This window comes from Scyliorhinus torazame, chromosome 2 (assembly GCF_047496885.1).
Source record: "Scyliorhinus torazame isolate Kashiwa2021f chromosome 2, sScyTor2.1, whole genome shotgun sequence".
NCBI classification, from domain to species: domain Eukaryota; kingdom Metazoa; phylum Chordata; class Chondrichthyes; order Carcharhiniformes; family Scyliorhinidae; genus Scyliorhinus; species Scyliorhinus torazame.
Genome location: NC_092708.1, coordinates 264,984,515 through 265,010,561, shown reverse-complemented (window position 1 = coordinate 265,010,561; position 26,047 = coordinate 264,984,515). Strand labels below are relative to the sequence as shown.

Here is a 26,047-nt window from a genome sequence, read left to right as displayed (position 1 = left end):
TGATGTACGTAGCGCCAATGAAGCGGGCTGTTTTGTTTTGGATGGTGTCGAATTTAAATATTGTTGGACCTGCAGTTAGCCAGATAGTGGATGGTATTCCATCACACTCTTAACTTGTGCCTTGCAAACAGTGGACAGACAGGCTTTGAGGAGGTGATTTGCTTACCACAGATTACCCATCCTCTGACCTACTCTTGTGGCCACAGCATTTATGCGGTTGGTCCAGTTAAGTTTCTGGTGAATAGTAACTCCCAGGAACCTCCGGTGCTGGCGATGTGCTGAGCGGACACACATCAGGTGGGCTCTGCTCCCAATCGGACCAAAATAGCAAATTTTCCAGGATTCCTGGTTCAAAAAGACACCCAAAACTCCTAAAAGCCCAGAAGCTGATGCCGGCAAACGGTATTTCAAAGGGTCTGCGAGAAGGCAGAAGCGGCAGCAAGAGGCAGGAGCAGCGAGCAGACGGACCAACGGACGCACGAGGCGATGCGGTGGCCCCGGCGAAACAAGAGCGGGGGTGACCGGCAACCCAAACAGAGAAGTATGAACAGGCAGTGACGTCCCCCACTGAGGGATGGCAGACATTCCTTAAAAAAGACCAGGGTGCCATGAGGGAGGCAATCAAAATGGAACTCCAGGTGGTGGTGAAGGTGGTGGTGATGGAAGCACTGGCCGCCCTCCAGTGCACGATAGATGGCCTGGTAAAGAAGGTGGAAGCCCAGGAAAGGTGGCAACCTACCAGAGTGATAGGATCGTGTCCCTGGAGACCAGGTGAAGAGGTTGACGGCGGCCCAAGGGAAACCGAGGCGAAAGGTAGAGGACCAGGAAAACAGGTCCAGGCGACAGAATGTCTGTATTGTGGGTCTGCCAGAAGGGGTGGAGGAAGGGATGCAACGGCCTACATCGCCCACAGGATGGGCAATGTGGTCGCGAGGAACAGCTTCCCAAACCCCCAGGTCGTTCCGGCCAAAATCCTAGACTGGGGAGCAGCCGAGCGCGATCATTGCGAAGCTGCACCGGTACCAGGACCGGGAAAAGATCCTGAGGTGGGCCCGACAGACAAAGTCGTGCACGTGGGAAGGACACCGAATAAGGGTCTATCAGGACATTGGGGCTGACATCGCGAGAAAAAGGGCCAAATTCAATAAGGCGAAATCGGCGCTCTACAAGAGCGGGGTGAGGTTCGGCATGTTGTTCCTGGCCAGACTCTGGGTGACCTATAAAGGAAAGGAACATTACTTTGGCACCCCAGAGGAGGCCGAAGAGTTGGTGAAGACCAACAATCTAGAAAAGGAACATACGCAACAACGGTAAGGGCAGCGGGGAAAAAGACGGACAGTGGAGGATGAAACGGGACCAAGATCTGTTGCATGGACTCTGTTTGCGCGGGACTATGTTGCCTCCTTCTCGGACTAAAGTAAGAGGACAGACAGAGGGAAGCAAGGAGAGAGGAAACAGGTGAGGGGAGCGAGGAAGGGAATGGAGAAAGGTAGTCAGAGCAGAGACAGGGCGAGAACAGCCCTGGGAGGGGAGCCACCGTACTAGCAGGGAGGCCAAGCACGGGAAGACAAGCAGTAAAGGGGGCTGGGGCATACCTCTCAGGGGAGAGGGAACATCTGGCAAAGGGGCAGGGCAGAAAGGAGGGCAAATACATGGGGTGGGGGGAGGAAAGGGGGGAACGGAACAGAGAAAAGGCAGAAGGATAGGAAAGGATTGGCAGCGAAACAGACACAGGCCTCGGCTGGCATGGAGCAGGCTGAGGAATCAATATGGCACCACAAGCAGCCACTTTGGACGTCCCTAAACAAATGGCGACCCCGGAGTGCAGGAGTGCACACAGTTGATGGCCATGTTGGGTGGCTCCTGGACTAAGGAAAACCCCGGAGCGCAGGGGGCCGAGCTCATGGGGAGAGCTGCGACCGAGGCCATTTTGGATGGCCCCCTAACAAAGGGAACCCCCCAGAGTGCAGGGGCGCATCCACCAGGTAAGTATGGTTGATCCTGCAGGACCGGGGGGGGGTCAGAAACCCCCCACCAGGATAGTCACCTGGAACATAAGGGGACTTAACGGCCCAGTAAAAAGATCCAGATTCTTCGCCCACCTGAGAAACCTGAAGGCTAACGTAGTCTACCTGCAGGAGACACATCTGAGGGAGAAGGACAGATTACTGGTAAGGAAGGGCTGGGTTGGACAGACGTGCCATTCATGCTACGGGAGGAGGGCTAGGAGAGTGGCTATACTGATTAGCAAGAGGACAGGATTTACTGAGACTAGGACGGTTACAGACCCAGAGGGACGGTACGTCATGGTCAGTGGTGTCCTGGAAGGGGCACTGGTAGTACTGGTAAATGTGTACGCACCCAACTGGGACGACACAGACTTTATAAAAAAGACCACGGCGGAAATCCCCGACTGATTATGGGATGGCGACTTCAACTGCGTACAGAACCCACTGACTGACCGATCAAACCCCAGAACAGGGAAAATGGCTAAGGAACTGGGAGCATTTATGGAGCAGATGGGGGCGGTGGACCTGTGGAAGTTCCAGCACCCGGGCGAAAAAGAATCTTTGTTTTTTTTCACAAGTGCACAAGGTATATATCCGTATCGACTTCTTTGCAGTGGGGAAATCGGTGCTTCCAGAAATTACAGGAGTGGAGTACTTTGCGATAGTCATCTCCGACCACGCTCCGCACAACGTGGATGTGAGGTTGGAGACGGGCCATGCCCAGCGCCCCACATGGAGGCTGGGCACGGACCTCCTGGCCAACAAGGCCTCCTGCCAAAAAACATCTCAGGCCATAGGCGACTACGTGACTAACAACCGGAACGGGTAAGTCTCAACCTTCCACGTTCTGGGAGGCACTGAAGGCTGTGATCCGAGAGGAATTAATAGCCTACTGTAGCCATGTAAAATGGCTGCGTTCCGATTAATCTGGCCAAAACCCAGTTTAAAATGGCTAACCCGAAAGACTGCTGGGAAAAGCAGCCAAGAAGACACAGGCAGGCAGCTGCAGACAGGTTTGCATATTCAGCTCTGGGAACGTAGCCCAGATCGATACTCAGGGCTATCACAGCCCTTCAACCCAGGTATCCGCAGTTTCATTCAGGACTGTTTACACCTAATCAACTCAGACATCCACAGTTAAATCGGCTATCCCCGGGAACAATTGAAACAGATTAGCAATTGAATACCGGGCCAGACCTGTCGGCGCCTGCAGTGGTCGAAACAAAGACAGGTGAGCGACCACCCCCTGATCGAGGAATCGCCTCACCATTGGACACATCGACCCCAGAGACTGGGGACAGAATCCAATCACTTGGGACTCAGGGTAAAGGGCCGCCCCGGGAGGCGGGAAACTCCTGGGCCCTATAAAAGTTAAGGTCCAAGTTCAGATCTCTCTCTCTCTCATCTTCGCCTGCTCGAGACCTTCGGAAGACCAGCCACCGGTAGCAGTAAGTTTGAATCTAACGATCGCTATCCGGTAGAGACACCTAGCCACCGACCTGTAGCAGCCCTTTTGAATCCCGCGGGCCAGATTTGATTGGACAAGCCATTCGTTTCCCTGACCTGGTGGGCTCTTCCTAAGTTAAGTATTGGCCAGTAGTGATAGGTTTATTGTATAGAAAGTAGTATTAGGGTATTAATATTGCTTGTTGTATATAATAAATGACCGTTGTTTTAATCCTTACTAAGCGGTGTGCTGTGTTATTAATCATAACCTAAACTTGAACCACGTGGTGGTATCATAAAGATACCTGGCGACTCATGAGCAAAGGTGACCGAAACAGAGCAAATAGAATAAAGCTAGAAAGAGCAACACTACACGGCACACAGAGATAGGAAGAGAGGGAGGCTAGGCAACAGCTAATCGACTCCATCTTGGAGGTAGACAGAAAATGCTCCGAGGCCCAACCATAGAGCTGCTGGCAGAGAGGAAAAAGCTACAAATGGACTTTAACCTGCTATCCACTAGGAAAGCAGTGTACCAACTCCACCAGACACGGGGGACCTTCTATGAACACGGAGAAAAGGCTGGCCGCCTACTAGCTCACCAAATGAGACAGCAGACAGCCACGGGGAAAATAGCGCAGTTAAAGAATGGTAGAGGCGGACTGGTAGCGCTACCAAAAGAGGTCAATCAAACATTTGAGATCTTCTTCCGAACCCCTGGATGGGGATGCGGGGATGAAACAGTTCCTCGACGGACTGGAAATGCCGGTTGTGGGGGAGGACAGACGGGGGAGCTGGAAGCACCAATAGATCGGAGAGAAATCATGGAGAGCATCAGCTCCATGCAGGTGGGGAAGGCGCCAGGACCTGATGAGTTCCCAACGGACTTCTACAAAAAATTCACACCGGCTCTGTCCCCACATCTAAGGGACATGTTCGCAGACTCGCTGGCAAGGGGCACTTTGCCCCCTATGCTAGCGCAGGCCACAATCTCACTGATACCCCAAAAAGACAAAGACACGGAATGTGGATCATACAGACCCATTTCGCTACTGAATGTGGACGCGAAAAGGAGCTGGCCAAAAGGCTGGAGAACGCCGTACCTGAGGTTGTCGCTGATGACCAGACGGGCTTTGTCAAGGGTAGGCAACTCACTGCAAACATCAGGCGGCTGATGAACGTAATAATGACACCCCCACCCCGGGGAGAGAACACCAGAGGTGATCATCTCCCTGGACACAGAAAAGTCCTGCGACAGAGTCGAATGGAAGTAACTCCTCGAGGTACTGAACAGTTTAGGCTAGGAGCAGGATTCACCGCCTGGGTGAGGCTCCAGCACAACGCTCCCAAGGCGAGTGTTCGAACTAACACCACCAGCTCTGAATACTTCTAGCTGCAAAGAGGCACAAGACAAGGATGCCCACTGTTCCCGCTCCTGCTTGCATTAGCAATCGAACCCCTGGCGATAGCCCTACAGAGTGCGAAAAACTGGAAGGGCATACAAAGAGGAGACAGAGACAGAGCACAAAACTTTCGCTCTATGCAGATGACCTGCTCCTGTACGTCTCAAAGCCCCAGGAAGGACTGAAAGCAATCATGCGGATCCTAAAAGAGTTCAGAACCTTCTCAGGTTATAAACTCAACCTGGGCAAAAGCGAGGCATTCCCAGTGAACCCAAAAGGGGGAGAGACAGGGCTGGAGGGACTCCCATTCAAAATAGCCCAAAACAGATTCCGATACCTGGGGATCCAAACAGCCAGATACTGGTTACAGATCCACAAATGGAACCTCACCAGCCAGGTGGAGGAAGTCAAAAAGTACCTACAGCGGTCCTTTAGGTCCACTAGATTGGCACCGCACATTCCCTCCAACACCGGCGCAGGGCGGCAGCAGTGTGTACCATCTACAAGATGCACTGCAGCAACTCACCAAGGCTCCTGTGGCAGCAGCTTCCAAACCTACAACCTCATCCACCTAGGACAAGGGCAGCAGATGTTTGGCAACACCACCATCTATCTGCAAGTACCCCTCAAAACCATCCTACTTGGAACCATAGTAAAATTGCCATAGTGCCAGATGACTCTTTGAGAGGGAGCGCTGACTCTTTGAGTGGTGATTTAACCTGAGGATCACCGCACCTCAGGCGAGAAGTAAGGTTGAGAAGGTGGACCTTCAAGAATAACCTCAGCCAGCACGGGAATTGAACCTGCGCTATTGGCCTGCATCACGTGCCAGCTGTCCAACCAACTGAGTAAAACCAGCCCCCTCTTGGAACTATAACTCTTTCCCTTACTGTTTTAAAACATTTTTATAAATTTAAAATGCCCAATTTTTTTTTTTTTTTCCACAATTAAGGGGCAATTTAGCATGGCCAATTCACCTACTCTGCACATCTTTGGGTGTGGGGGTAAGACCCACTCAGACACGGGAAGAATGTGCAAACTCCACACGGACAGTGACCCAGGGCAGGGATCGAATCCAGGTCCTCAGTGCTGTGAGGCAGCAGTGCTAACCACCACGTCACTATGCCGCCCCGCTTTTTCCTTACTGGTGAAAATCCTCCTTTCCCATATCAAATGAATTCCAACGGTTCAAGGAGATGGCATACTACCATTTGCTCAAGGGCAATTAGGGATGGGCAATAGATCTGGCCCAGCTGGTAAAGCTCACATCCAATGAAAAAATACAAAAATAACTAACCCCAAGATGCACTCACCTCTTTCAGGGGCTCCAATTTCTTCACATGGATTAAAGATGTATGATAGTACTGAAAAAGAAAAATTACATTATCACCTTGAAAAAAAAAAGCTGCAAGTGGGTAGACGTTAGGCTGTTATACAAAGCTTTGGTAAGACAACAAGAAGTACTGTGAGCAGATCTGGGTATCGCATCTTCGGAAGGATATATGCAGTGTAGATTTGACAGAATAATTAAGGCCCGAGCACTAATCCTTGTGGTACCCCACTAGTGACAGCATGCCACCTGACAATGACCCAATTATCTTGACTGTTTCTTGTTAGCCAATCCGCTATCCATGCTAACATATTCCCCATAAAACCATGAGCACTTATCCGGTATTGTTAACTCTTTTCTGGCCCTTTCCTGAATCCCTTTTAGAAATCGAAATACACTATATCTACTGGTTCCACTTTATCCACCCTGCTTGTTACATACTAAAAGAGTTCTGTAATAAATTTGCCAAACACAATTTTCCTTTTGTAAAACCATGTTGGTTCTGCCTGACTGTATTATGATTTTCTAAATATCTCACTTCCACATCCACGATAATGGATTCCAACATGTTTCCAATGACCCACGTTAAGCGAACTGGTGTATAGGCTCTTGCTTTCTGATTCCCTCTCTTGAACAGCAGTATTTAATTTGTGGTTTCCCAATCTGCTGGGATCTTTCCAGAAACTATGGAATTTTGGAATATTACAACCAATACATTGAGCATCCCTGCAGATACATTTTTACGATACAGGTCATCAGACTCAGGGAATTTTCTTCTAGCCTTTAGTCCCATTAGTTTTCCTAGTGATTTTTCTCTCGTGGTAGCAATTTGTTTTAATTATCTCGTTCACTTTTGCCCCTTGATTTTCTTTTACTATTGGGATTGTTTCTACTCTGAAAACAGATACAAAATACTTGTTAAAATTTTCTGCCATTTCCTTATTTCCCAGTCTCATCCTCAAGGCCTAATGTTTACCTTAGCTACTCTCATTCTTATTTACACTTGTAGTTGCTCTTACCATCTGTTTTCATATTCCTCGCTAGCTTATTCTGTATTCCATTTCTCCATCGTTATTATGTTTTTAGTCATCCTTTTTTGGCTTCTAAAACTTGCCCAATCTTCCGGCCTATCTCTAACTTCCACAGCATTGCAGGCATTTTCTTTCAATTTGATATGATGCTTAACTTTTTTCAGTTAGTCACGAAAAGTTATTTTCCTGTAGAAGCATTTTTTTTCCTCAATGGAATATACATCTGTTGAGAGTTATGAAATCGCATACTAAATATTTACCACTGCTTCCCTATCATCTTGTCTTTTTACCTATTTCCCTGCCCAATGTGTACTACTCTGCCTTCATACTTTTGTAATTTTATTTATTTAAGTTTAAGACATCAGGTTCATGCCCAGATTTCTCACCCTCATTATATTATGATCATTTGTCCTTTACTGAGATGATTGATTAAACCTGCCTCATCACACGTTATAGAGTCTGAAATAGCCTGATCCCTGGTTGATTCCCAAACACTGTTCTAAGAAACTGTCCTGAATACATTTTATGTGCTCATCGTGAAGGATACCTTCCAATTTATACGTTGATTAAAATCACTCACGATTAATAATAATCTTTATTAGTGTCACAAGTAGGCTTACATTAACACTGCAATGAAGCTACTGTGAAAATCACTTAGTCGTCACATTACGCCACCTGTTTGGGTACACTGAGGGAGAATTCAGAATGTCCAATTCACCTAACAAGCACATCTTTCGAGATTTATGGAAGGAAATCGGAGCACCCGGAGGAAACCCACACAGACTCGGGGAGAACGTGCAGACTCCGCACAGACAGTGACCCAAGCCTGAAATCGAGCCTGGGCCACTGGCGCTGTGAAGCAACAGTGCTACACACTGTGCTACCGTGCCTCAGTACGGTTCTTACAAGCCGCCATTATTTCTTAATTTATACTCGATTCGACTGTTTACAACTGTGATGGGGCTTTTAAACTCCTCCCACCAGTTACCTGCTCCCTTTTCAGATTTCTCAATTCCACCTAAATGGATTTTATATTTGATCTTCTGAGCCAAGAACATTTCTCACTACTGCACTCTCATCCTTTCATACAGCCCCCCCACCTTCTTTTCCTTTATTCCTTTATTTCCAGAATAGCAAATACCCTTGAATAATCGGTACACATCCTTGATCATCTTGCAACTATGTCTCTGTAATATCTATCATAACAAACATTTTTTATGCTATCAATTCATCCAACTTGTTATTATTAATGCTGCATGCTAACTTTCTAAATCGCCTCTTATGTAAACCCATTCTCCCAACTTTAATTTTGAAGCCCTCTTGACTGCCAATAGTTAACAAAATTGTCAGGACACAAGGCAAATTGCTTCCTCTTTCCCAAATACTGCACACTACACAATCACACCCTGGCAACACATACATAAAAGAGCCGCCACCCACATGTGCGCAAGCTACATAGTCGGCTTTCCTTCGCGTGTGTAAACTACAGTGGCACAACCCATACACCGCAGCTACATAGGCACCCTGCACACCACGCAGGCAACTTACAGAATTGCCCCTCCGGGCACGGAAAGCCGCGCCCCCCCACTCCCGCAAAGTCACACCCCCACAACCGCAAAGCCGTGCCCTCCGCGCACGCAAACCGCAAAGCCGTGCCCTCCGCGCACGCAAACCGCAAAGCCGTGCCCTCTGCGCACGCAAACCGCAAAGCCGTGCCCTCCGCGCACGCAAACCGCAAAGCCGTGCCCTCCGCGCACGCAAACCGCAAAGCCGTGCCCTCAACTCATAAAGCCGTGCCCTCCGCGAACGCAAACCGCAAAGCCGTGCCCTCCGCGAACGCAAACCGCAAAGCCGTGATCTCCGCGAAAGCAGACCCGTGATCTCCGCGAACACAAACCCCAAAACCGTGCCCTCCAAGCACGCAAACCGCAAAGCCGTGCCCTCCACGCACGCAAACCGCAAAGCCGTGCTCTCCAAACACGCAAACCGCAAAGCCGTGCTCTCCGCGCACGCAAACCGCAAAGCCGTGCCCTCCACGCACGCAAACCACAAAGCTATGCCCTCCGCACACGCATACTACAGAATTGCCCCTTCCAGACACACGAACTACTGAATTGCTCTCTCTGGGCACACACACTGCACTATTAACCACCTTGCTCTCACAAACTGCAAAGTTGCACCCTCCCCATACACACACTACAGAATCGCCCCCCTCCTCCCCTCACACAACACAGCCCACCCCACAGACACACCACTGTGCTTACACCTTGCACTCTGTGATTAACACTGCTCTGAGTTACCTGTGTTTTAAGGAGCTCTGTGCAGTTAAGAATGATGAAATTTTGTGCATAGCTTCCCGACCATCCATCATGTACCTCTCTGTTATTTTCAAAGTACACAATATTCTGCTCGTCCTGCGATGAATGAAATACAGAATTATATACACTGAAGGCTTCAATGTTTCATTGTAGAATGGGGAATGGTCAGAAAGTGGGAAAGAAAGAGGGGCAGAAAGGAGGTGTGGCAGGAACATGGATAAAATTGGGAAGAAAATAAGTGCCTTCCTTTTAAGGTATGCAGCCAGACACTACATCTGCTGCCGACGTACTCCCCAGAATATGACCTACAGAACACCCTAGTGGGCAGCACGGTAGCATAGTGGTAGCACAATTGCTTCACAGCTCCAGGGTCCCAGGTTCGATTCCCGGCTTGGGTCACTGTCTGTGCGGAGTCTGCACATCCTCCCCGTGTGTGCGTGGGTTTCCTCCGGCTACTCCGGTTTCCTCCCACAGTCCTAAGATGTGCAGGTTAGGTGGATTGGCCATGCTAAACTGCCCCTTAGTGTCCAAAATTGCCCTTAGTGGGGTTAGGGTGGAGATGTTGACCTTGGGTAGGGTGCTCTTTCCAAGAGCCGGTGCAGACTCGATGGGTCGAATGGCCTCCTTCTGCACTGTAAATTCTATGATCTATGAACACAGTTCAAACTAATTCACTGGGCTTTTGAGATAAAGACCGGCATTTATGTCGGATAGTTGATGGCTTTTGGATATTCTGAAGTGCTTTATAGGTAATAGGTAATAAAACACTTTTCAACTGTTGTCTCTGTTGAACATGAACAACAATGTGCTAATGGTGTGACAATCTAATTTTGGGAATGTTTGTTGAAGGTCAAGTATTTATTGGGACACTAGGGAGAATGTCCCCATTCTTCTTTACAAGTGTCACAGGTTCTTTAACATCCACAACTTAGGGAAGATTGGGCCTTGGTTTAATGTCTTTGTCTAAAAGGTGGCATCACTGTCAGTGCAGCACTGGCTTTATGCTCAAGGCTCTAGAGGGGGACATGACCCCGCAAACCTCAACTCACAAGTGAGAGTGCTCCCACTTGCCTAACACTGTTAAGAGGTATGAAAAGGTTCAATATAAATGTAGCCTGTTTTTGATTTGTAACTTCACATGTCTTTGATGATATTTGTGTGGTCAGATGGCCAACAACCTGAACTGTAGGCCTGACACAGAATCAGACACTGTAAATTAAACAGTCAACAGCCCGTAGCCAGGCCTGATGGGAATTTGAACAGGTCAAGTTCGAATACACTGGTGGGAGATGGCAAGCCAGGCACATCTGGACTTGCCTTGCAAACGAAGATCGGAGATAATCGACCTTAGGTGCTGCGACCCCTGCCCAGTGACCTCATTGGTTGACTGTCAGAGAATCTTCTCGAAGAGCACAAAAACGTGGTTAAGAAGAGACACCGAGAGACCATCCCAGCGAAGATAAGACACGGAGACAACGGACAAGACTCGGCAGTGGTCCAGAGACAGACGGAACAGCACCTTCCCAGATAAGGACCCGGAGACAGCAGAGACTCAGAGAACTGGACCCACAGCTCAATCGAGTTCATCGGCACGGGTAGCATTAGAATCTTGGGCAAATAATATTTAGGTTATTTGGGATAACTGCTTCTTGTAAACATTTATTGTATTTGTTAATTAATTTGTGTTGAATCGTGAACCTTTTTTTCTCTTTGTTGATTTCATAAATCAAGGGCATCTGGGCAAATCGTTTTGATAAACTGGTCAAAGTGTCTGATAATTTACAGACATTTAGGACCATGAGCATGGTCAGTAGTTGTGTAAGGCACAGGACTGCTGCCTAGTATATCGAGACATGAATTTTACTTGTACGCCCTTGCATATACCGTTAATTTGATCAAGGTGTTTAAAACGTTCAAGAATTTGAAAAGGTGGATACAGAAAACTATTTCTTCTGGCAGGGAAATCAAAAACAAGGGATATAATTTTACAAGAGCTCAGCCATTCAGGATCAAACTCGGCAAGCATTTTTCACACAAAGGACAATGGAAATGTGGATCTCTTTTTCTGTGCTCCCACTTACCATGATCTCACATCTGGCTGTAGACATGGAAAAAGGGTGGGAAAATGGAGTCAAGATTCATATCAGCTAACTGAATGGTGGAGCAGGTTTGAAAAAATGAAAGACCAACTCATATTTCTATGTTCCAGCCATCCACAAATATTCTTTACCTTTTCAAAAAGATTTAATTAGGTTAGTCAGTTACTATTAACAAAGCCTCTTATTTATTTCAATTGCTCAATCAGTCCCGAATGACAGCTTCAATAACTTCCCCACAACTGAGCACAAGGGTGGTAAAGAAGGTTATATTATCATGTGCCCTGTAACTCTGGCAACAACAATCTGAAAATTCAGGCAAATGGCGAATTTAGCAAAATAACACATTCCACGTTATTCAGTGGTACTGATAAATATAGCCCCAGAACCATCTGTAACCAGTGTCCTCACATGTCCTATGGGCACACCTCTTACCCTTCCAGATTTAATGATCTCTAATGTCTGCGGACTAAATGGAAGGGGAACATTGACTAAGCTAGGATTCAATGCAGTTCCCTCTCAATTTGCCTTTCAAAAAATACAAGGTGCTGCTACCAGGAGGCAGTGTTCCACCCAATAAGTAAAAGAGCCCAATTAAAATACAACTAATGCCCCAAATATTTCACCTTTCTTCTCCTGTCGAAGATCTCACCCTTCGCTCAGCACTTTTCATAGTAACATAAACAAAATGCGCTTAGCTGTAAAGGGAGGGCCAACATTCCATTTGTCTTGAGACCATCCAGCAATTTGGAATTGTAGTCCATGTCAAAAGATTTGCAAACGGCACTACAGTAAACTTGCAAGTCTAAACTACTGCAAATTGACTTACCGGCATGTTGAAGACTTCATTGTAGCAGTGTGAATACCTGAGGTACCAGGAAATGTTAAAAGTCTGTGAGGAATCACATGTGTTCCTATCAAGAACTAGATGCAAGAACAAAAGAAAGAATGAGCAATACTGGTCAGCAACATACTGAAATCCTAGACATTTTAATAAAGGTCTTAGGCTCTGAAGGAAAAGTGTAAGAGATCCACAACCTGTCAGTACTGTTCTCCTTTGTTGCTACATTTTAGGTCACTGGTCCTTTCAGAAAGACAATAGAAACATAATAATTTATCCTTATTCATGTCACAAGTAGGCTTACATTAACACTGCAATGGGGACTTCCGGGTGCGGCGATGACCAGCTAAGTCGCACGTTTCGGCAGCTCCCGGTGGAACGGACTTTTGGGCTCTTGAAAGGAGCCCCAACGGCAATTTTAACGGCTAAAAACACTGTGCGGTAAACCAGAAAGGAATCCCCCCCCCCCCCGGACACGTATGGAAAAAGGAGAGGAAAGCGGCCGGATTGCGGAGGATCCTCTAGAGCAGCGGCAAGGAAGGCAAGCTCAAAGCAAGATGGCGTCGGAAGGTAGCCGTTTGGTTTGGGGCCCGGACCAACAAGAGTTCCTGCGGCGCTGTGTGGAAGAACTGAAAAAGGAGATGAAGAAGGAGCTGCTGGCCCCGATATTACATGCAATTGAAGGGCTAAAGGAGGAGCAAAAGACCCAGGAGCAGGAGCTTCGGGTCATGAAGGCAAAGGCTGCTGAAAATGAAGACGAAATACAGGGCCTGGTGGTGAAGACAGAGATGCACGAGACACAGCACAAAAAGGTGTGTGGAAAGGCTGGAGGTGCTGGAGAATAATTCGAGGAGAAAGAATTTAAGGGTTCTAGGTCTTCCCAAAGGCGCAGAAGGGGCGGACGTCGGGGCATATGTGAGCACGATGCTTCACTCGCTAATGGGATCGGAGGCCCCGGCGGGCCCTTTGGAGGTGGAGGGAGCTTATCGAGTTATGGCGCGAAGACCGAGGGCTGGAGAAATACCTCGAGCTATAGTGGTGAGGTTTCTCTGCTATAATGACAGAGGGATGGTCCTCAGATGGGCGAAGAAAACTCGGAGCTGTAGGTGGGAGAACGCGGTGATCCGCGTATACCAGGATTGGAGTGCGGAGGTGGCGAGAAGGAGGGCAAGTTTTAATCGGGCTAAGGCGGTGCTTCACAAAATGGTCAAATTCGGAATGTTGCAGCCGGCAAGACTGTGGGTCACACACCAAGGGAAGCACCACTACTTTGAGACGGCAGAAGAGGCGTGGACATTTATTGTGGACGGGAAGCTGGAATAGGCGGGCGAGAAAAAGAACGTTTGGGACAAAGTGGTGGGGTGATTATGTGGGGGGAGGGGATGATTTTTCAAGTTGTTAATCTTGCAACCCTGTAACTTTTCTCTCTTCCCCATGTTGTGGGGGAGGGGGGGGGGGGGGGGGGGGGGGGAGGAGGATGAGGAACTGTGGGCGCCGGTCATTAGGAGCGGGGCCAAGTGGGAAACGCGGGCTTTGTTCCCGCGCTATGGTAATTATGGCGGGAACAGGGACGCAGGAAGGAGGGGACCTCGCACAGTGGGGGCCGAGGACAAGGGGGGAAGCCGAGGTCAGCCAGAGTTTGCTGACTTCTGGGAGCAACATGGGGGGTGCAACTACGCTAGAAAGGGATCTAGCGGAGGGGGGGGGGGGGGTTAACTGGGTTGCTGCTGCTGGGGAGAAGGGGGAGCTGGTATGGGGTGAGGTGGTCGAGGCGGGAGGGCGCCGTCGGGGGGACATACGGGTACGTGGGAACCGGTGAGGAGCTGGGTTAAAAAAGGGGATGGCTAGTCGACAAGGGGGGGGGGGGAGGGGTGTAAAGAGCCCCCCAACCCGGCTGATCACGTGGAACGTGAGAGGGATGAACTGGCCGATTAAAAGGGCACGGGTACTCGCACACCTAAAGAAATTAAAGGCAGATGTGGTTATGTTGCAGGAGACGCATCTGAAACTGACAGACCAGGTCAGACTACGTAAAGGATGGGTGGGGCAGGTGTTTCAATCGGGTTTAGATGCGAAGAACAGGGGGTGGCTATTTTAGTGGGGAAACGGGTACTGTTTGAGGCAAAGACCATAGTGGCGGATAGTGGGGGTAGATACATGATGGTGAGTGGCAGATTGCAAGGGGAGGCGGTGGTTCTAGTGAACGTATATGCCCCGAACTGGGATGATGCAAATTTTATGGGGCGTATGTTGGGACGTATCCTGGACCTGGAGGCGGGAAAGTTGGTAATGGGGGGAGACTTTAATACGGTGCTGGGCCCAGGGCTGGACAGATCGAGGTCCAGGACCGGGAGGAGGCCGGCAGCGGCTAGGGTGCTCAAGGACTTCATGGAGCAGATGGGAGGAGTAGACCCCTGGAGATTTAGCAGGCCTAGGAGTAAGGAGTTCTCGTTTTTCTCCTATGTCCACAAAGTATACTCACGGATAGACTTTTTTGTTTTGGGAAGGGCACTGATTCCGAAGGTGACAGGGACGGAATATACGGCCATAGCTATCTCGGACCACGCTCCACATTGGGTGGACCTGGAGGTAGAAGAGGAAAAAGAACAGCACCAACTCTGGAGAATGGATATGGGATTATTGGCGGATGAGGGGGTATGTTTAAGGGTGAGGGGGTGTATTGAAAGGTACTTGGAGCTTAATGACAATGGGGAGGTTCAGGTGGGAGTGGTCTGGGAGGCGTTGAAGGCTGTGGTTAGAGGGGAACTGATATCCATCAGGGCACATAAAGGAAAGCAGGAGGGTAAGGAAAGGGAGGGGATGCTGAAAGAACTTTTGAGGGTGGACAGGCAATATGCGGAGGCACCGGAGGAGGGACTGTACAGGGAAAGACAAAGGCTACAACTAGAATTTGCCCTGTTGACCACGGGTAATGCAGAGGCACAATGGAGGAGGGCACAGGGTGTACAGTATGAATATGGAAAGAAGGCGAGTCGGTTACTGGCCCACCAACCGAGGAAGAGGGGAGCAGCGAGGGAGATGGGGGGGGTGAAAGATGAGGAGGGAGAGATGGAACGGTGAGCAGAGAGAGTGAATGGGGTGTTCAAGGCATTTTATGAAAGGTTATATAAAGCTCAGCCCCCGGAAGGGAAGGAGAGAATGATGTGTTTCTTGGATTAGCTGGAATTCCCTAAGGTGGAGGAGCAGGAGAGGGCGGGACTGGGAGCACAGATTGAGATGGAGGAGGTAGTGAAAGGGATTGGGAGCATGCAGGCGGGGAAGGCCCCCGGACCAGACGGATTCCCGGTGGAATTTTATAGGAAGTATATGGACTTGCTGGCCCCGCTTTTGACGAGAACCTTTAATGAGGCTAGAGAAAGGGGGAAGCTGCCCCCGACTATGTCGGAGGCAACAATATCGCTCCTTTTAAAGAAGGAAAAAGACCCGCTGCAATGCGGGTCCTACAGGCCCATTTCCCTTTTAAATGTAGATGCTAAGATTCTGGCCAAGGTGATGGCGACGAGGATAGAGGACTGTGTCCCGGGCGTGGTCTATGAGGACCAAACCGGGTTCGTGAAGGGGAGACAGCTGAACACGAACATACGGAGGTTGCTAGGGGTAATGATGATGCCCCCGCCAGAGGGGCAGGCGGAGATAGTGGTGGCGATAGATGCCGAGAAAGCATTCGACAGTGGAGTGGGATTATCTGTGGGAGGTGCTGAGGAGATTTGGTTTTGGAGAAGGGTATATCGGATGGGTACAGCTGCTGTATAGGGCCCCGGTGGTGAGTGTGGTCACGAATAGACAGAGGTCTGATTACTTCCGTCTTCATAGAGGGACGAGGCAGGGGTGTCCCCTGTCTCCGTTACTGTTTGCATTGGCGATTGAGCCCCTGGCCATAGCACTGAGGGGTTCCAGGAAGTGGAGGGGAGTGCTTAGGGGAGGAGAAGAACACCGGGTATCTTTGTATGCAGATGATTTATTGCTGTATGTTGCGGACCCGGTGGAGGGGATGCCAGAGATAATGCGGATACTGAGGGAGTTTGGGGATTTTTTGGGGTACAAATTGAACATGGGGAAAAGTGAGTTGTTTGTGGTTCATCCGGGGGAGCAGAGCAGGGGAATAGATGATTTACCGCTGAGGAAGGTAACAAGAGATTTCCGGTACTTAGGGATTCAGATAGCCAGGAATTGGGGAACCTCACACCGGCTTAATTTAACACGATTGGTGGAACAGATGGAGAAGGATTTCAAGAGATGGGACATGGTGTCCCTGTCACTGGCAGGAAGGGTGCAGGCGGTTAAAATGGTGGTCCTCCCGAGATTCCTCTTTGTGTTTCAGTGCCTCCCGGTGATGGTCACGAAGGCTTTTTTCAAGAGAATTGAGAAAGGTGTTATGAGTTTTGTGTGGGCCGGGAAGACCCCGAGAGTGAGGAGAGGGTTCTTGCAGCGTAGTAGGGATAGGGGGGGGCTGGCACTACCGAGCCTAAGTGATTATTACTGGGCCGCCAATATCTCAATGGTGTGTAAGTGGATGGGAGAAGGGGAGGGAGCGGCGTGGAAGAGATTGGAGATGGTGTCCTGCAGGGGGACTAGCCTACAAGCTATGGTGACGGCGCCGTTGCCGTTCTCACCGAAGAAATACACCACAAGCCCGGTGGTGGTGGCTACTCTGAAAATCTGGGGGCAGTGGAGACGGCATAGGGGTAAGACGGGAGCCTCGGTGTGGTCCCCGATAAGAAATAACCATAGGTTTGCTCCGGGGAGAATGGATGGGGGATTTGGAACATGGCAAAGAGCAGGAGTAACACAATTGAGAGATCTGTTTGTAGATGGGACGTTTGCAAGTCTGGGAGCGCTGACCGAAAAATATGGGTTGCCCCAAGGGAATGCATTCCGGTATATGCAACTGAGGGCTTTTGCGAGGCAACAGGTGAGGGAATTCCCGCAGCTCCCGACGCAGGAGGTGCAGGATAGAGTGATCTCAGAGACATGGGTGGGGGATGGTAGGGTGTCGGATATATACAGGGAAATGAGGGACGAGGGGGAGATTATGGTAGACGAGCTGAAAGGGAAATGGGAAGAGGAGCTGGGGGAGGAGATTGAGATGGGGCTGTGGGCTGATGCCCTAAGTAGGGTAAACTCATCGTCCTCATGTGCCAGGCTAAGCCTGATACAATTTAAGGTGTTACACAGGGCGCATATGACTGGAGCACGGCTCAGTAAATTTTTCGGGGTAGAGGATAGGTGTGGGAGATGCTCGGGAAGCTCAGCGAACCACACCCACATGTTCTGGTCATGTCCGGCTCTACAGGGATTCTGTGTGGGGGTGGCGAAGGTGCTTTCGAAGGTGGTGGGGGTCCGGGTCGAGCCAGGCTGGGGGTTAGCTATATTCGGGGTTGCAGAAGAGCCGGGAGTGCAGGAGGCAAAAGAGGCTGATGTTTTGGCCTTTGCGTCCCTAGTAGCCCGGCGAAGGATATTGCTTATGTGGAAGGAAGCCAAACCCCCGGGCGTGGAGACCTGGATAAATGACATGGTAGGGTTTATAAAGCTAGAACGGATAAAGTTCGCATTAAGGGGTTCGGCTCAAGGGTTCACCAGGCGGTGGCGACCGTTCATTGACTACCTCACAGAACGATAGAGGGAATGGGAAGGCAACAGCAGCAACCCAGGGGGGAGGGGGGGGGGGGGGGGGGGGAGAGGAGGACCCGGGCGGGTTCTCAGCGATGTCTCTGTATATGTATAGATATTTGTATTAGGTAATGTATATTGGACTGTTGGATTGTATTTTTGGAGAGTAATTATTTTTGATAAGGCAGTTGCCATTTAGTTTTTTGTTTATATATTATTTATTTATTCGTTAAAAACTGGCCACTGTTATTTATATTGCTTTATTGTTGTTAAAAAGGAAAAACTTTGTATTGTTATGTTAGGCCAGAAATTTGAATAAAATATATTAAAAAAATAAAATAATTAACACTGCAATGAAGTTACTGTGACAATCCCCTAGTCACCACACTCCGGCGCTTGTTCGGGTACACCGAGGGAGAATTCAGAACGTCCAATTCACCTAACAAGCACGTCTTTCGGGACTTGTGGGAGGAAACCAGAGCACCCGGAGGAAACCCACACAGACACGGGGAGAACATGCAGGCTCCACACAGATAGTGACCCAAGCCGGGAATCAAACCCGGGTCCCTTGTGCTGTGAAGCAACAATGCTAACCAGTGTGCTACTGTGCCAAAACACTACTGTACTCAGCTTATTTCACCTATACACTCCAGAACCAATAAAACATAGCAGGCAATGCTCACCTGGTTTATACACCATCAGCATAAAAATTCAGTGGGTCTTCTATTCAAACCTAGTGGGAAACATTAATCACTTAAACTCAACAGGTATTGGAGTTATACTGTGGGCTGGTGCTGGGAGAAATACTATCAACTAAACACACAGGATAGCACGGTGGCACAATGGTTAGCACTGATGTCTCATGGCACCCGAGGTCCCAGGTTCGATCCCAGCTCTGGGTCACTGTCCGTGTGGAGTTTGCACATTCTCCCCGTGTTTGTGTGGGTCTTGTCATGATATGCAAACATGCAGCTAATGAACACATAGAATAGGACATGACCAATGAGCAGTCAGGACACTCAGGGTGGTATCTCACTATAAAAGGGATGAGGCACTCACACCCCACCTCTTTCCACAGACCAACATCTACAGAGTGAGACAGGGTGTATCCTCAGCATCACACCCCAGCAAATGGCTTAGAGCAAGGCTAGTTCAGTTAGACTGAGTTACTACATTTAGGTTAGCAGAGTCGAACTCATTGAGAACTGTGCTAATAGTTCAATAAAACACAGTGAACTCACTTCAAAGTTTGGAGCATCTTTTACTCACAACTGCATCAGGAGGCAGCTTGTGTTATTCCAAATTACATAACACAACAGGTCTCACCCCCACAACCCAAAACATTTGCAGGGTAGGTGGATTGGCCACGTTAAATTGCCCCTTAATTGGAAAAAATGAATTGGATACCCTAAAATTCACAAGTTTAAGGAGTTGGCAGACGAATAACATAGAATATACAGTGCAGTAGGAGGCCATTCGGCCCATCGTGTCTGACCGACCCACTTAAGCCCTCACTTCCATCCTATCCCCGTAACCCAATAACCCCTCCTAACCTCTTTTGGACACCAAGGACAATTCTAGCACGGCCAATCCACCTAACCTGCACGCCTTTGGACTGTGGGAGGAAACCGGAGCATCCGGAGGAAATCCTTGGGAATGGGAGGGATTTGCAATATGTACACAATGAGCAAGGGCTGTGACCGTATTGCTCTGAATTCAACTGCACTTCAATATTAAGATTGAAGACTTCCGGGTGCGGCGATGACCAGCTAAGTCGCACGTTTCGGCAGCTCGCGGTGGAACGGACTTTTGGGCTCCTAATAAGAGCCCCAACGGCAATTTTAACGGCTAAAAGCACTGTGCGGTAAACCAGAAGGGAATTCCCCCTGGATACGGATGGAAAAAGGAGAGGAAGGTGGCCGGATTGCAGTGGATCCTTTAGAGCAGCGGCAAGGAAGGCAAGCAAAAACCAAGATGGCGTCGGAAGGTGGCAGTTTAATATGGCGCCCTGAACAACACGAGTTTTTGAAGAGCTTAAAAAGGAGATGAAGAAGGAGCTGTTGGCCCCGATATTACAGGCGATTGAAGGGCTAAAAGATGAGCAAAAGACCCAGGAGCGGGAGCTTCGGGTCGTGAAGGCAAAGGCTGCCGAGAACGAGGACGATATACAGGGCCTGGTGGTGAAGACGGAGATGCATGAGGCACACCATAAACGATGTATGGAAAGGCTGGAGGTGCTGGAGAATAATGCGAGGAGGAAGAATTTAAGGATTCTTGGTCTTCCTGAAGGTGCAGAAGGGGTGGACGTCGGGGCATATGTGAGCACGATGCTGCACTCGTTGATGGGATCGGAGGCCCCGACGGGTCCGCTGGAGGTGGAGGGAGCCTATCGAGTTATGGCGCGAAGACCGAGGGCTGGAGAAATTCCTCGAGCCATAGTGGTGAGATTCCTCCGTTTTAAGGACAGAGAGACGGTCCTCAGATGGGCAAAGAAAACTCGAAGGAGCAGTAGATGGGAGAACGCGGTGATCCGCGTATATCAAGACTGGAGTGCGGAGGTGGCGAGAAGAAGGGCGAGCTTTAATCGGGCCAAGGCGGTGCTTCATAAAAAGATCAAATTTGGAATGCTGCAGCCGGCAAGACTGTGGGTCACATATCAAGGGAAGCACCACTACTTTGAAACGGCAGATGAGGCGTGGACATTTATTGTTGAGGAGAAATTGGAATGAGTGGGCTATTAAAAAAGAACGTTTGAGACAAAGTGGTGGGGCGAATATGGGGGGCGAAGAGGGGGGAAAAGGCAGGAAGAGATGATTTTTATGTTGTTAATCCTGCGACCCGGTAACTTTTCTCACTTCCACAGGTTGTGGGGGAGGGAGGAAGGGAGGTGGAGGAGTTGGGGGCATTGGCCATTGGGGGCGGGGACAAAAGGGAAGCGCGGGCTTTGTTCCCGCGCTATGATAATTATGGCAGGAATAGGGAAGCAGGAAGGAGGGGGCGTCGCATGGTGCGAGCCGAGGTCACGGGGGGAAGCAGAGGTCGGCCAGAGTTTGCTGACTTCTGGGAGTAACATGGGGGGTGTAACTACGCTAGTGGGGGATCTAGCGGGGGGGGGGGGATTTACTGGGTTGCTGCTGCTGGGGAGAAGGGGGAGCTGGTGTGGGGTGGGCGGGGCACCGCCTGGGGGGGATACAGCTGCGTGGGAACCGGGTGAGGAGCTGGGTAAAAGGGGATGGCTAATCGACAAGGGGGGGGGTAAAGAGCCCCCCAACCCAGCTGATCACCTGGAATGTGAGAGGGCTGAACGGGCCGATAAAGAGGGCACGGGTACTCGCACACCTAAAGAAACTTAAGGCAGATGTGGTTATGTTACAGGAGACGCATTTGAAACTGATAGACCAGGTTAGACTACGCAAAGAATGGGTGGGGCAGGTGTTTCATTCGGGGCTAGATGCGAAAAACAGGGGGGTGGCGATATTAGTGCAGAAGCGGGTAATGTTTGAGGCAAAGACCATAGTGGCAGATACGTGATGGTGAGTGGCAAATTACAGGGGGAGGCGGTGGTCTTAGTGAACGTATATGCCCCGAACTGGGATGATGCCAACTTTATGAGGCACATGTTAGGACGTATCCCGGACCTAGAGGTGGGGAAGTTGGTAATGGGTGGAGATTTTAACACAGTGCTGGAACCAGGGCTGGACAGATCGAGGTCCAGGACTGGAAGGAGGCCGGCAGCAGCCAAGGTGCTTAAAGACTTTATGGAGCAGATGGGAGGAGTAGACCCATGGAGATTTAGTAGACCTAGGAGTAAGGAGTTTTCGTTTTTCTCCTATGTCCACAAAGTTTATTCGCGAATAGACTTTTTTGTTTTGGGAAGGGCGTTGATCCTGAAGGTGAGGGGGACGGAGTATACGGCTATAGCTATTTCGGATCACGCTCCACATTGGGTGGACTTGGAGATAGGGGAGGAAAAAGAACGGCGTCCACCCTGGAGAATGGACATGGGACTAATGTCGGATGAGGGGGTGTGTCTAAGGGTGAGGAGGTGTATTGAAAAGTACCTGGAACTCAATGATAATGGGGAGGTCCAGGTGGGAGTGGTCTGGGAGGCGCTGAAGGCAGTGGTTAGAGGGGAGCTGATATCAATCAGGGCACATAAAAGAAAGCAGGAGAGTAGGGAACGGGAGTGGTTGCTGCAAGAACTTCTGAGGGTGAGATTCCACCTCCGGGAGCCTTCCTCCCGGGTGTGGAGACCTGGATAAATGACATGGCAGGGTTTATAAAGTTGGAACGGATTAAGTTCGTCCTAAGGGGATCGGCTCAAGGGTTCACCAGGCGGTGGCAACCGTTCGTCGAATACCTCACAGAAAGATAGAGGGAATGGAAAAGAAGAAGACAGCAGCAGCAACCGGGGGGGGGGGGGAGGAATCTGAAGGACTCTCAGGGATGTTAGTGTATATGTATAATATGTATAGGTTGTTGTTATAGGTAATTGTATATTGGACTGCTGAATTGTATTTTTGGAGAGTATTTATTTGGGACAAGGCAGTTGCCATTTAGTTTTGTTTTTTAATTTTGATGTTGTTTATATATTATTTATTTCTTGCTTAAAACTGGCCATTGTTATTTATATTGTTACATTACTGTGTAAAGGATACACAATGTACTGTCATGGTTGGCCAAAAATTTTGAATAAAATATATTTTAAAAAATATATATTAAGATTGAATAGATCACCAATGACAAGTATAATTGTGCATGGGATCATGAGCATTGTGAAAAAAAATGATACTCTAAGATACCAATCATCTCTACTGGCCCAAGTAAATACAGTGGCAGTACCAATGATTCTTCAGACATGAACAAAAGAAAATACTGTCATAGCTTGACATTAACTACTCTTTATTGTTAGTATCAGAAACATATCCTCCCTTTATTTAAATTTCCCTCCTTTCCTGTGGGACCACCTTCTGCTGTAACTCACGGAAGTCAACAGGGAAGTCAAAAATCATTTTCTCAGTTTGTTAGCTGTGGCAAAGTCATAAACCGGCTCATCATATACAATTTTAACTACAAGACAAGTATTGCAAAAAGACAAACGCCACCAATGCATTCATATGGAAACTGGGCTGGTTTCTCATCCAGTAGAATGAAGCGGATTCCGAGCTAGGAAAAGGTTGGGATATGTCGGCTAGTGAGTGGCCACTTCTACATTGTCAAGTTAGCAGCTTTGCGATAAACCTCGAGACACATGTCTAATTAGGCCACAACGCGAGCTTTGCATCCAGTTATGATCACCGGACTTTAGCAAGAACGTGAAGGTCCGTCACCAGGTGAAGAGCAGATTTTCGAGAACCGGTTGAGAGATAGTAGTTACAATGTTAGGTTGGCGAAGCTGTGGTTGTTCTCCTTGAAGAAAAGGAAACTGAGGGAAGATTTGATAGTGGTGTACAAAATTATTAGATAAGGTATAAAAAGAACAGCTGTGCTTCCAGTGACGGCATGTAGACGGAGGTTGCACGTTGGGAAGTTCCTGCTTGAGGTTTTGGTTGTTTTAACTTTAATGCCCGATCCGAGGGGGCAATTTTTGAATAAGTCGGTGTAGGAAGATATTAGATAGGGGTATGATGTCAAAGGCCCAGAAGAAGAAGGGTGGAAAGAAGGGAGCGAACGGAAATCCGTCGTTGAGTGAGTCGATGTCTCAGGCGGGAAAAAAGATGGCAGGGGAAGGAGCACAATGCGGGGCCGCCCTCCTCACAGTGGAATCTCTGATCAAAGTGATGTCCGGAGAATTTGAAAGGCTGTTTTGCCAAGCATATGGAGGTGATGCAAAGGGAAATGATTGCTGTGGTGAAAACATGGGTGGAGGAGGCAATTTCCCGGTAAAGGCGGCTGTGTCGAAGAATGTGGCCTAGATAAGAGAGCAAGGAGAGAAGTTGAAAGGGATGGAGGAGGCGATGTTGTAGCACAGCGACCAGATCACCTCGATGGGTGAGGGGTTGCATAGAGTGGCGGAGGCGAATAAAGAGCTCAAAGCTAAGGTAGAGACCTGGAGAACAGGTCAAGGAAGCAAAATCTTCGAAATGTGGGTCTGCCAGAGGGGGTGGAGGGCTCGAGGCCGACCGAATACTTCGCAAAGATGCTGGCGGAGTTGATTTGGGAGGGAGAAGAGCCCTCCCAATACGAGCTGGACAGGGCACGTCGGTCGCTAAGGCCGTAGCCAAAAGCGAATGAGCCACCAAAAGCATATATACTTTGCTTCCACAAGTACCCTACCAAGGAAAAGATCCTAAATTGTGCGAAGCAAAGGCGAGAGGTGAAATGGGAAGATGCTGGTGTACAGATTTACCAGGATTTGACAATGGATTTGGCGAGAATGCAGGTGGCCTTGGACGGGTGAAGGCGGCACTTGATACGAAAGGTGTGCGGTCTGGGGTGGTCAATCCCGCAAAGTTGAAGATGACATACAACTCGAAGGATCTCTACTTCGGAACGGTAGAGGCAGTGGAGGCGTGCGTGAAGGCTGAAGGATTGGAACTGAAATGAGGGATGAGACTAGAAATGAGATCTGGATTGAGGGGGAAGGGGACTGGGCTTTGTCTTTGTTTTCCTTTTATGATGTTGTCCATTTCTGTATTTGGTGGTGGGAATGTAGGGGTCTTGGGGTTGATTGAATGTGGGAGGGTAGCCTAGCTGTATCTAGAGTTTGTTGTAAGTACTTTGGGCTTGGGGGATATGTGCACTAGCTTTGGTGGGGGTGGTTGGGTTTTCTTCCTTTTTTGTTCCGGGATTGGACAATGGAAGAGGGGGCACTGAGAGCAGGGGGTTCAGGTAGTGGCCCCCGCACTAGCAAGCAGAGTTTGGCTAGTGAGTAGGAGTGTGATGGGGCGAGGGGTCGTGGCTGTCGGTGCCTGGTTGAGCAGGCTTCGATGGATCTGGGAGGCATGGAAGGGTGAGGGAGATACGTGATACTGGATGAGGGGTTGGTAAGGAGAAGTAATTGGGTTTTCGGAGGGGGGGTGGGGGGATGTACGACTGTAACCCAAAGGATGGGGTGGGTTAGGCATCAGAGGCAGGATCCGGGCTTATGATGAGGCAGATAGGAAGGGCGGAGGGTGTGAATGACCCACAGTCAGAATAGTAACCTAGAATGTGAGAGGGTTGGGGGGCCGGTGAAGAGATCAAAGGTTTTCACATATTTGAAGAGCTGAAAGAGCTGCTGCGGGAGACACTAATGAGGGTGAAAGATCAGGTGAGGCTTAGGAAGGGTTGGGTAGGACTTCCGGGTGCGGCGATGACCAGCTAAGTCGCACGTTTCGGCAGCTCCCGGTGGAACGGACTTTTGGGCTCTTAATAAGAGCCCCAACGGCAATTTTAACGGCTAGAAGCACTGTGCGGTAAACCCCCTGGAAACGGATGGAAAAAGGAGAGGGAAGTGGCCAGATTGCAGTGGATCCTTTGGAGCAGCGGCAAGGAAGGCAAGCAAGAACCAAGATGGCGACGGAAGGTGGCAGTTTAACATGGGGCCCTGAACAACAAGAGTTTTTGAAATGTTGCGTGGAAGAACTTAAAAAGGAAATGAAGAAGGAGCTGCTGGCCCCGATATTACAGGCAATCGAAGGGCGAAAGGATGAGCAAAAGACCCAGGAGCGGGAGCTTCGGGTCGTGAAGGCAAAGGCTGCCGAGGACGAGGACGATACACAGGGCCTGGTGGTGAAGACGGTGATGCACGAGGCACACCATAAACGATGTGTGGAAAGACTGGAGGTGCTGGAGAATAACGCGAGGAGGAATAATCTAAGGATTCTTGGTCTTCCTGAAGGTGCAGAAGGAGCAGACGTCGGGGCATATGTGAGCACGATGCTGCACTCGTTAATGGGAGCGGAGGCCCCGGCGGGTCCGCTGGAGGTGGAGGGAGCATACCGAGTGATGGCGCGAGGAC

General features: G+C 49.4%; 1 protein-coding gene across 3 annotated transcripts in view; it reads right to left on the bottom strand.

Moving 5' to 3' along the window:
- The window catches only part of LOC140398252 (transmembrane protein 87A-like), a 139,808-nt gene that overhangs the window by 95,082 nt on the left and 18,679 nt on the right, over positions 1-26,047 (bottom strand). For all 3 annotated transcript variants that reach the window (XM_072486696.1, XM_072486701.1, XM_072486710.1), the window contains 3 exons: positions 12,463-12,557; positions 9,520-9,633; positions 6,172-6,222 (listed from right to left, as the gene is read on the bottom strand). In XM_072486696.1, the coding sequence (XP_072342797.1) occupies positions 6,172-6,222; positions 9,520-9,633; positions 12,463-12,557 (260 nt within the window). The remainder of the gene's footprint in view (positions 1-6,171; positions 6,223-9,519; positions 9,634-12,462; positions 12,558-26,047) is intronic.